Source organism: Mustela lutreola, chromosome 15, assembly GCF_030435805.1.
Source record: "Mustela lutreola isolate mMusLut2 chromosome 15, mMusLut2.pri, whole genome shotgun sequence".
Taxonomy (NCBI): Eukaryota; Metazoa; Chordata; class Mammalia; order Carnivora; family Mustelidae; genus Mustela; species Mustela lutreola.
Window position 1 is genome coordinate 35,374,057 of NC_081304.1, and position 13,014 is coordinate 35,387,070.

The 13,014-nt window shown below is 35.8% G+C and overlaps 1 protein-coding gene across 9 annotated transcripts in view; it reads right to left on the reverse strand.

The window, feature by feature from the left end:
• BCAS3 (BCAS3 microtubule associated cell migration factor) overlaps positions 1–13,014 on the reverse strand; it is a 591,123-nt gene that overhangs the window by 530,797 nt on the left and 47,312 nt on the right. For all 9 annotated transcript variants that reach the window (XM_059149981.1, XM_059149982.1, XM_059149978.1 and 6 more), the window contains exon 6: positions 5,055–5,136. In XM_059149981.1, the coding sequence (XP_059005964.1) occupies positions 5,055–5,136 (82 nt within the window). The remainder of the gene's footprint in view (positions 1–5,054; positions 5,137–13,014) is intronic.

Sequence of the window (13,014 nt, forward strand, 5' to 3'; positions counted from 1 at the left end):
AATGGCTACTTAGAGTAATGAATACAAAAAATTCACTTTACTTGAAATAAGTTCTAGAAAGATTTGAAGGATAATAAATAAGTTTTTATCTGATATAAGAACACCAATTGATTGGTCATAGTTTTCTGAAGCACTGTCCTAAAAAATTCTAAAAAAGGTACAGGTTCATTGAGAAAGTAACCAATTATTGATACTGACCATGAAAAAGTAGGAAAGCTAAACTATGCTGATACAAGCAAATGCCCACTTATACTTTAGGAAAGCTAAACTATGCTGATACGAGCAAATGCCCATTTATACTATACTATAATATGATCTTCTGCGGAATAAGATGCCATCAGATCCTTCATATCTTCACTTTTTTTTTTTAAAAGATTTTATTTATTCCATTGACAGAGACAGATCAGAAGTAGGCAGAGAGGAAGGCAGAGAGAGAAGGAAGCAGGCTCCCTGCCGAGCAGAGAGCCCAATGCGGGACTCGATCCCAGGACCCTGAGATCATGACCTGAGCTGAAGGCAGAGGCTTTAACCCACTGAGCCACCCAGGCGCCCCCATATCTTCACTTTTAATTAAAGGACAAACTTTCTACAGAAATACCTACAGAGGAGCACCTGAGCAGCTCAGTTGGTTAAGCATCTGCCTTCAGGTCAGGTCATGCATGATACCAGGGCCCTGGGATTGAGCCCCATATCAGGCTCACTGCTCAGCGGGGAGTCTGCTTCTCCCTCTCCCTCTGCCAACTCCCCTTGCTTGTGCTCTCTCTGTCTCAAATAAATAAATAAAATCTAGAAAGAAAGAAAGAAAGAAAGAAAGAAAGAAAGAAAGGAAGGAAGAAAGGAAGGAAGGAAGGAAGGAAGAGAAAGAAAAGAAAAAAGAAATAGCTACAGAAAGGGAACTTGCTTTTCTCCTGGTCATAATTTTCAAGAGATTATACCATTCAGCAACTTTCAACAAATATTTATTAACACCTTATATAAAGTACTTGGTGAGGCACTAAAGATATGAAGACAGACTACAAACCTAGCAAGAGGTATGGGGCCCTCAGCTGGTTGTTGGTGGAGCATGCAACTCTTGGTCTCAGGGTTGTTAGTTTGAGTCCCACATTGGGTGTAGCGATTAATTAAAAATAATAAAATCTTTTTTAAAAATCTAGCAAGAGGTAAATGAAGAACTAAAATTAAAAACAAAAACAAACAAAAAACAGTAAGTCCTGGGGGGCCTCGGTGGTAGAGTGGATTGAACATCCAACTCTTGGTTTCAGTTCACTTGGGTTGTGATGTCAGGGTCATGAGATCAAGCTCTGCATTGAGCCCCACATCAATTCCATGGTCATTGTAGAGTTTGCTTGGGATTCTCTCTCCCTCTCCTTCTTCCCCTTCTCCCTGCACGTATGCATTCTATCGCTCTCTCCCTCTAAAATAAATAAATCTTTAAAAAGAAAAAAATAGTAAGTCCTAGGAGAGCACATACTATTAATATTGACTATGGAGCAAAAAGGGTTACATGGACATGAGAGTTCTAGAAAAGGAAATAGCAATGAAATGACCTTTAAGAGGATGGATCATTTCAGGAAATGAAAGAAGTACAGTTAAATTATCAAAGAGTACTATTAGGGCAAGGAAGGGGAAGATGGGGAACGCTGGTTAAGAATGACTAAAAATGATACTGGAAAAACACACAGTGAGGGGATCAGTTCACAAAAGATCTAATGAGCCTGGTATGCAAAAGCTATAACTAAATCTACTTACTAATTTTAAAAGTTTATAGATTCTTTTGTATTTTCCATATACACAATCAAATTATCAGTGAATAAAGACAATTTTACATCTTTCATTCTAATATTTACACCTTTTATTTCTTTTTCTTGCCTTACTGTAATGACTAGGTCGTACATTCAAAGATAAATAGAAGTTACGGTAGAAGTCATCCCAAACTCAACAGGAAAGTATTTAATACATCACTGAGTATTTATTTAATAATTTAAGTTACTTATTTTATATATAATTATAATATGTATTATAATTTTATATATTATATATAATAAATTATATATAAATAATTTAAATATTTAAATTATTATTATTTAATAATAATAATAATGAAAGTACTTAATACATCATACTGAGTATGATGTTAGCAGTAGATTTTTTATAATCTTTATTATACTGAGAATGTCTCTTTCTATCCTAATTTGCTGAAAGTTTTTTCTAAGATTTTATTTCTTTAGAGAGGACAAATGAACAGGGGGAAGGGTAGAAGGAGAGAGAGAGAATCTCAAGCAGACTCTGTGATGAGCAAGGAGCCCAATGCAGGGCTCAATCTAACTACCCCAAGATCATGATCGGAGCTGAAATCAAGAGTCAGACACTTAACCAACTGAGCACCCAGACACCCTGCTGAAAGGTTTTTTTAGTCATATATGGCTACTGAATTTTATCAAAGGTTTTCTCCACTTACAGTAAGATGGTCATATGGATTTCCTTCGTTCTATTAATGTGAATTACACTGATTGATTTTGAAATATTAACCAGCCTTATATTTCTGAAATATCCTTTATCGGTGGTGATATATAATTCTTTTTATGTGTCACTGGATTCTATTGGTAATATTTATATGTAAATTACACCAAGAAAGAAAAGAGAGGGCAGAGAGAGAGGAAGAGGGGATGCAGGCTGAGAGAGAGCAAGATGTTAGGTATGAGAAGGTAAGATTAAGAAAAACATGATAGTAGAAAAAATTATTCAACAAAAGAATTAGTAATCCACATTGAGACAATCTCCCAAAAAGAACATGAAAGAAATTATTTTTCCAAATTAATCATTAATCAATCTAGGGGGTCTAAGAACCAAATAATAAAAGTACCAGAAAGAGAAAACAAAGAAAACTTAGAAGAAACCATTAATTAATTAATTAAAGAAAACTTAGAAGAAATCATTAATTAATTAATTAATTAAGGAAATTTTCTCAAAACTATACTACTTGCATTCCCACATTGAAGGGGCCCAGGACAATGTATGACCTAAGAAACAACAATGTAAAGTTTCAGAACACTAGGAACAAAGACCAACATTCTACTTAACTCCCAGACAGGAAAAACAAGCCATAGACAAAGAAAAAAGTATCAAAATGGCTTCGGACTCTTCAATCATAGCACTAGATCAATGCCTTCAAAATTCTCAAGTAACATCATTTACAAACAAGTATTTGTTACCCAGCCAAATTACCAAACAAGAATTAAGAAAGAATAAAGATATCTTCAGACAAAATTTACCACACATCCTTTTCAGGAAGCTACTAAAAGACTTACTCCACCAAAATGATCACACAAAGGAAAATGGACAAGAGAGGGATGAGGTGTTCTACTTTCTATTACAAATTTTATGTGATCAGTTCACATGTCGGACTTCAGTAAAAACAAATCCAAAAAGTTAATCAAATACAACAAAAGTGACACACAGGTAACCTGTGGATAAGAGAACCCTTAGCTATGTGAAACTGTATTTCAAATCTAATATTATATTTTTAGAAATATTGTAGAGAGATCTTTTTTTAATTAGACAAAATAAATTATATATACTCAAATCCTACTAGCAATATTAACTTTTATAGCTTTATACTCTTGAAGTATTTCTGCCCAAAATAAAAGCTGAGAAAAGGTGAACATTAATAACTGGCATAAATAAAAGAGCTTCGTAAATGAACTGAAGAGAGAAAAATCTGCGTCTGTGAATTACATACAAAAGAAACAAAGACATAGCAAATTCTTTTAATAAAAACATTGTTCTTGAGTCCAACCATCCAAAGAGAAAGCTGGCTATTCTATAAACCTTCTAGGAAAAGATGTTCCACAATCTTCCTCATCAAAGGATTTCACCAAAACTCAAATGCAACAAAAAAAAACAGAGCAAGAGAGAGAGAGAGAGCGCGCGCAAAGGAGAGACCACTGAACTCTGGGTATACCATATCGTCCAATAACAAGGACAAAAATCTCTACATGACTGCAGGATGTCACTGCCTTGTTACCTTCACCCTTCTCTTCAATTAAGCAGACTCAGCCACTAAAATAATCCCTGACATTGCTTATGCATATGCTTAATGCATAATGCACATGGTAGTAAGTTTTAACACACAGCATTCTTACCAGTTTAGAGAATTAACTGCTCAATGAAGTATTATAAGGAAGATTACTCAACTTCTGGAAAAACTTTCAAGTTTAATAGAATTAAAATATTTTAACATCCTCTTTTTTAAAAGATTTTAAAGTATACAAATAAGATTTAATTGACTGTGTTTTTATTGCTCGTGCAAAAATATGACTCAGTGAACAGAGGCAAGTTCATGAGAAAACACAACAGAAAGCTCAGATCATTAAAGTGCCAGGAGTTATTCAGGCACCCAACTACTAGGTGTCATTTAAACATGTATTTGATTTAAAAAAAATAATAAAAACAAAACATACATAATATCTAAATACAACATTTAAGCATTAAGAAGTATTACTTTTTAAAGCAGAGACGGAAGGTCAGAAGCCCGAAAGTGTACTTCTGACATAGCTGGAAATGCAGACAGCAGACTCATCTACAAGCAAGATAATGGTGAAAACCAACCTCGCCAGGGCAGTAAGAATAACTAAGAAGAGCAAAGACATGAGAACAACAGAGACTTGGGGAATACCCACAGAAGAAAGCTAAGCCAGAAACGTAACAAAAGCAGCACAGACAGCAAGGAAGGGATCTGGGAAGAGTAATGCCATGCAAACCAAGAGAGAAGAGGGCTTCAAGACAGAGCCAGCAAAGTCAGAGGCTAAATCGAGATCAAAGTGGTTGAAGATAAATCAAAACCACAGTAGAATGTGAATGGCCATATTGAATTGGTTAAGATTACCTATTTCCATCTCAACTGACAAACAGGAGTTTATCTTGTGAGGAGGAAGGGAAGGGTACCGGCACTTGGAGGAAAATAGACTTTAGTTATCATTCTTGCTGTCTGTAGTCCAAGACCAATAAAAGAGAAACTCCTGAATGATTTGTTTTTTCTTAAGGGCTACACTCACCAAACTGCGGAGCAGGCAAGATTCTAGCCGCTCGAATGGGGCCATGTCGAACAGAAAAGAGCTCCTGTGCTTCCCCACTGATCTGCATGAGAAGACAAAAAATTTCAGTAAATGAAAATGCAGGTCAGAACATGATTATAAGAAAACAAGATCTCCTAAATTTTATTACTTTTTTGTCTGAAATGTAATAAATGCACACATGCACACAAATACACACATTTATGGTTGTTTACACACATTAGGTATATTCATGCTTAAATTACCACAAATATTTTGAGAAAATGAAGAGATTTTCATTTCCTCACACTTGACATAAATAGGAAAATGAATGATCTGTTCTTGAAGTCTGTAATTCTTTTCTTTAATAAACTACTATAAGTCTATTCAGTTCCTGCAGAATTGCCTCTCATTTTACAGCAAAGCAGTTACGATTTTTTAAATCAGTACGAAGCTTTCCATGTAAGAAAAAGGTAAATACTCTTAGTATTCTGAAAAGCAGAACTTAAATGTGGTAGTAACTTTTGTAAATATGTTGTAAATGAGAAAAAGCAAAACAAATTGCAAAGAACACTGTAGTAAATGTGAATGACCTACCGGTCAGGGACCTGCAACTACCTACCTGTTAAGCACTTTGAATAAATCATTTAACTTATATATACCTATATTTTTAAAAATATATTTTGGATGAAAATTGTATGTATTTAAGGTATACAACGTGATGATTTAATATACATATATGATAAAATGATCACTGCAGCCATCTCCTCAGTTACCTTGTTGTATGATGAGAGCACCGGTTTTCCAGTATTTAGTACAGTGTTACTAACTACAGTCATCGTGCGTGAACATTAGATCCCTAGACTTACTCATGCTACGTAACTAACCCTTACTCTGTGATCAACATCTCCCCACTCCCCCCACCTCTCCTAAGCCCATATTCGTTTGCATGTACAAACTGAAAAGGTAAAGGGGCTAAAGGACCTCAAAGATACTTGTAATTTCAATATTCTATGAATTACAAAAGTAATATGTAAGCACCTTTAAATGTCATCATTTTTATTATACACCTAGATCAAACACTGCATGAATGTCAGATTGTTTTGAGCTGTACCGAAGTTATTTCTCAGATACAGAAAGTACAGAAATCTATTAGCCCAAAGGAAAAAGAGATATGACAATGTATGTGTTGAGTGTGAAAACAATCGCTTTTCAAAACTAGCAGCTCAAGGAAACACTTTGTGGCTAATTGAAGTATTGAGCAGATTAAATTAGAATTAGTTAGGAAAGGCTTTCCAGACTGCTTTAAGTGGTAATGTAGTTCCCAATACATTTCCATATTTTTTTTCTTTTTAAGATTCAATTTATTTGCCAGAGACAGAGAGTACACAAGCAGGGGGAGCAGCAGGCAAAGGTAAAACCAGGCGCCCCACTGAGCAGGGAGCTCAGAGAGCAGAGAGTTGGATCCTACGACCCTGGGATCATGACAGGAGCCAAAAGCAGACACCTAACCAGCTGAACCACCCAGGTGTCCCACATTTCCATAATTCTTAAGTGATATCAGACAGGGAAAATGGCAAAAAAGATAAAACCAGTTCTAAATACCCAAGAACTGATGACAAATGTAATAAACAATCAACAGAGGAAACACGCTGATGGTAGTTTTTTAATGGACCTGCCAAACAAGCAGTTTAGAATAATGCATAAAAGATAAATGGCTTCTAAAGCTTTCAATATTAAACTGTGTATCTGCTGCGCTGTCTTTAAGTTAACTGCTTTTTCAGCTCTTCAGCTTGTCTTCTATCTGAATTTAAGACCTGCAAACTATAAATATTTTGTTTCTTATAAATGTTGAATTATCAGGATACCTAAAGATACATCATATTCATTTTGCTTACAAAAATTATTTCAACTCATTCATGGGCCACAGTGGCGAATCCCTCTGGAACACGTGGGATGCAGAAGATTTGAGGAATGCTAGGCTCTTCACACTAACTGTGCAACAACAGCACCACCTATCACCAATTAAACATACCAAAGCCATAAACTCAGGATAGCAGAAGATAAGAATGGAGCGCTCTACAAATTCCTTTGTGGATATTAATTTTCTACATGAAAAATAGGGCTATCGTATACTGTAGTTCTTAAGTCTACAGTTTACTATTAGAGAACAAAATTTAAAATCTAGAAGTCTTAAAAGGTCACCTTGTTCAAACTCCCACCCAGGACAGTAACCATACATTCTCTGAAATCTAAAAATCATGATCTCTTTGAACTTGCACTGAAATTTTAATTCAGAGCAATGAAAAATACTTTCACTATAACAAATACAAGTCATGGTATTCTGACACAAAATCTGCTCTGTACTTTATTGCTATATGCCACAGTTCTAGCATGTAGCTTCTGGTTTTATGAAATAAATCTTAAAGTTAAAAAAAAAAGTCTAGGGGTGCCTGGGTGGCTCAGTGGGTTAAAGCCTCTGCCTTCAGCTCGGGTCGTGTTCCCAGGGTCCTGGGATCGAGCCCCGCATCGGCCTTTCTGCTCAGCGGGGAGCCTGCTTCCTCCTCTCTCTCTTTGCCTGCCTCTCCATCTACTTGTGATCTCTGCCAAATAAATAAATAAAATTTAAAAAAAAAAAAAAAAAAAAAAAAGTCTAATCATATTTAACTGAGATATGTACTAAATTACACTAAATAATGAAGAATAAGGCAAGCTGTCTCGGCATTCTCACAATACGATAAATGTTTAACACTGGATTTAATACACAAGAGCTTACTCGGACATCAAAAAACATTTTGAAATTAGAGCACACCATGCTCCTCAGCATAACAGCTTTCAAAACAGACCTCTAAATGCTCTATTCTATTCCTAGCTTCTACTCTAAATCCCTCTTTAAATGTACAGCAACAGGTAAGAAAGAACATTAGGAATGATTACAAAATGCACCCTGCGTTTATTACCCATCCTTTATTACCTCTAAGTTAAATTCTAAACTCTTTAATTGACATAAGGATGAAGAAACATCCTATCACTATTTATCACAGATATTTGTGAATATGTTAAAATCAAGATTGTTAGAAGCCTAATTCTAAAGTATACTAAGGGAGTCGCAAATGTCAAACTTGGAGAGAACTCTCCCAACTGTGTGCACAACTGCTACACTGGAATGCTATTTCAGAACAGAACTGCCAACAAAATATATACAGATAAAGACGTGACGTGTGCACATTTTAGAAAGAACACAAAATGGATAAGTCCTTACAGGCTCAGGTTTAGCTGCCGCTTTCAATTGCCTCTAATAATTTCATACAGCATGTTCCCTGGTAATTCTGCTCTCAAATAAATGAGTGTCAAAACTGATTAACTTTTTTAATGGTTTTCACAGTGATTTTTACATCTCTTAAAAAGAGCTAATTGAAAATGGCAAAAAATCTCAGAGATGAGGGTTTTATATATCCTGACAAGAATTACCAGGAGCTGTAAGTTCATTTCTAATCCAACAATAATAAATACTAGGGCAGAACTACAAGAAGGAGTGTACCAAGCAATGTTCCAACTTCCTGGCAACGGTGGTAACTTGGGGAGAGGAGCAAACAGGGAGGAAACCTCTCCAAGAGTTCCTCATGGGTCTCTGCCTTTGTTCTTACTGGCATTTTAATTTCTGATGACAGACTTTTGTTGTTTGGAGCATAAACCGGACGTACCAGTTTGGAAGCACAATAAGGAGAACAAAGAATGATTTGTTCACACTGTAGGAAAAAAATCTTTTCCAACCATAGAAAATAGCTTTCGCATGGTGAAAATATGCAAATTACATACCAAACCAAAAAAGTTGGGGGGAGTACAAGTCTAGAATCTCACAGCTCAATCTACAGCAAAAGGAAATTATAACAGCCGAGACAATAATACACACAAAGAAAGGGCTATAAAAGTTGTGGGAGAGCTTTATAACTACCGTTAGAGAATTCTAAAAGCAAAGGAAGGTCATCTAGCCCTCAGAACTAAACTTTTTTCTGAAATTGTGATGACTTTTCAAAGGTATCTGACTACAGAACAGAAAAGTCAATCAAATACTAACAACAGTAATAATAATGCTTGGGGCTCCTGGGTGACTCTGTGGGTTAAAGCCTCTGCCTTCGGTTCAAGTCATGATCCCGGGGTCCTGGGAGGGAGCCCCATATTGGGCTCTCTGCTAGGCAGGGAGCCTGCTTCCCTTCCTCTCTCTCTGTCTGCCTCTCTGCCTACTTGTGATCTCTGTCTGTCAAATAAATAATAAATAAAATATTTAAAAATTTAAAAAATAATAATAATAATGCTCCGTAATGACTAAGAATCAAGACAAGAATACATATTTATACCCCCAATTCCCCTTTTAGATACTTGCCAAATTGGAGAACTGTGTCTGCAAGTTGATTCCTTTTAGCAAACTTTGTTGAAAAATAACCAACACAGAAATAACACATAAATCATACATCTATGTACAGCTTAGTGAATTTTCCATGTTAATATACCTCTGTTACCAGCATAATCATCAAGAAACAGAACATGATACTCAGAAGGTTCTTCCACATACCTTCCCAGTCACAAACCCAACTCCAGAATAATCATAACCACTAATGCATTACACACAAGTTTTACTCATTTAATTTTATGCAGAATCACACAGTATGTACTCTTCTGCAAATGGCTTCTTGTGCACCTTACATGTGCATGAAATTCATCCATATTGTGGCATATGATTGTACTTTTTTCTTTTTTTTTTTAAGATTTTTATTTATTTATTTGATAGCACAACAAGGCAGAGCAGCAGAAAGAGGGAGAGGGAGAAGCAGGCTCTCCTCGGAACAGGGAGCCCAGTGTGAGACTCGATCCTGGACCCCAGGATCATGACCTGGGCCGAAGGCAGCCATTCAACCAACCAAGCCACCCAGGCATCCTTCTTTTTTTAATTGTACCTTTTTTTTATCCCTGTTGCTATACAGATTTCCACTGCATGAATAATACTACAATTTAACCATTTTATCCTTGGTGGACTACTGGGTTGTTTCTAGTTCTGGGCTCATAAGATGACAGAAGAAATTGCAAAAAACTTTCAAGTAAGAAAAAAAATTACTGTATGTCCTTTCAATAGATTACCAGGAGTGTCTAATGGACCCTTTGGGGTTATTTGGTTCTATAGACATCTGCACCTTTCTTTTGAATGGGTTATTTTGCAATACTGTAAGTTACAGAAAACCAATAGTAATGTTACTGACTCTTGTCCACAGAAATGCAAATGAATTTTGTTTGGAAGAGATACAATTGAATTGCCTCTATAAAAAAGATTATTCCAGGCAGTACATTTTAGTTTCAATAGTATATTAACCAAGTTTGCATCTCATAACAAGTTCATTTCAGTATTCCCCTAATTGCCTGAATCAGTTCTTAAGATTCTCCTCTGATCCAGCTGTAACAACTTGCCAAATAATACCTCATTTATTAATGAGTTAAATAAAATCTATAACTTGTTCATTTTACAGTTGTATAAGAGCCATGATTTTACCACTTTTTAAATAATACTATAAAGAACACTGCTATGAATATTCTTGCACATTCTGTTTAGCAAACACACATATGTATTTCTTCTGGGTATATGTCTGCTAGGAGAATTGCTCCCATATGCATATGTGCATATTTTGTAGATTTCAACAAAACCGTTTTCTACAGTGACTGTACAAATTTACACTTCTACCAGCAATGTAAAAGAGTTCTACCTGCTCTATATCCTCACCAACGTTTTGTATCAGCCATTCTGGTGGGTGTTCAATGGGACCATCATTGTGGTTTTAATCATTTTCTTCAAGACTGAAGAGGTTGATCAAATGTCTTTTCATTTGCTTACTGGAATTCAGTAGTTATACTATTCCACGAATGACTGTTAAAGTATCCTGCCCACTACAGTTGCCTGATTCTAAAGGATTATGGATTTAAATCTATTTTGCACAGTGAATGAAATGCAGATCAGTCTCTTCTGAAAAGCAATGCTGCCTCAAACTAACTATATAAACAGTCTTTATTATAGTGACTCTCCGTCAAGGCAAATGACGTAAGAATTTTGTCCTGAAGGACCCTCAATTTCTAGATGTATTTATGACAAACAGTTCAGAATATGAATGAGATTCAAGAACTCATTTCAAGAAAAAGATAGAACTTTTCCTACTAATCTATTTCATATCTTAATTCCAAATCCAGTAATGAGTAAACTTTTCCCCAAACTAAGAAATGCTAGTTGAGTTATACCAACATGATATCCACCTCTTGAAGTGAAAAATATTGATTTGTAAAAATTCATACAAATATTCAAAGCAAATTCAGTCCCTGTTTAAGATAGGAAACATATAAAAATAACTATGTATTTCCTTATAACTCAAGCAATTCAAACAAAAGATAATGATAAATTTTTTTCTTGATAAATACTTTCACAAGTTTTCACCTTTAAAATAAAAAAATTTAAAAGAGCTTGTCTATTTTTTTTTTTCCAAAATGGCTATGCCATATATAGCAGATGATTTCCAGGCTAGAAATACAAATTGAAAACCAAGACACCAGACAAGAAAGACAACAGAAGAAAAAGTATTCCCTGTGTTATCTCACGCACATCCTGACTTTCAATCGAAAATATCTTTCATATCAGAGTGCTCCAAACTAGTAATGGCTTTCGTTCCCCCTGGGAAGTCTGAGCAAGCCAACAAGGGGGGCCCTGGAAGTTTTATTCTTTTCCCAAAATCATGGCCTATGGCAATAATGCCAAATACATAACAATATGCCAGGATCATCGGTGACAAATACCACACAGCAACATCAAATATTCTGGCAGTTTATTTTAGTAGAAAATAATTTACTAACTATACAAATTTGCTAAATATGAGTTAGCTTTAAAATAAGGAGTGGGTGGGGCACCTGGGTGGCTCAGTGGATTAAGCCGCTGCCTTCGGCTCAGGTCATGATCTCAGGGTCCTGGGATCGAGTCCCACATTGGGCTCTCTGCTCGGCAGGGAGCCTGCTTCTCTCTCTCTCTCTCTCTCTCTCTCTCTGCCAGCCTCTCTACCTACCTGTAATCTCTCTCTGTCAGATAAATAAATAAAATCTTTAAAAAAAATAATAATAAGGAGTGGGGTGCCTGGGTGGCTCAGTGGGCTAAAGCCTCTGCCTTTGGTTCAGGTCATGATCCCAGGGTCCTTGGATTGAGCCCCACATCGGGCTCTCTGCTCAGCGGGGAGCCTGCTTCTCCCCCTCTCTCTGCCTGCCTCTCTGTCTACTTGTGATCTCTGTCAAATAAATAAATAAATAAAATCTTGAAAAAATTAAAAAAAAAAAAAAAGGCAACAGTGATGACTAAATTGTGTGTTTAAAAGATGTAACCTTAAACATAGTTAAATCAAGATGTTACTGAATGAATGGATGAATAAAATGACTGGGCCTGTATTGGCCTCATTATTCAACGTTAATGGTATTGGGCATAAATTAGACTTGCCCCCACTATTCTCAAAGCATGTTATTAATACTTCATGTCTGGAAATTTATAATACCATATCATAAAACACATTTGCTACAACTCATTCTTAAACCTCCCGGTATATTACTTCCTATGTTTTACAGCTCTCAATAAAAGTACTTTTACCAAGGTGGGAAGGAGCATATCATCTGTACTGCAGTTTTTATCACACTACGCTTCACACTTACACTCAAGAAGAGGGCAATCTCCAGCCTTTCTGGCAACTATCCCACACTCACTCCAACCTTTAGGAGTTTATCTGATGTTTTTACCTGTGACAGGTTTCCTAACCAACTGTGATGTAAGAACAGACCATTTAAATATTCAAATGTAGAGCTAGCAATCTTTCTAACTGTTCCACATGCACTAACCAGACAAACACAACTGAAATGAAGTTCCTGAAAAAAGAGCATTGTTTCACTAGTTTTA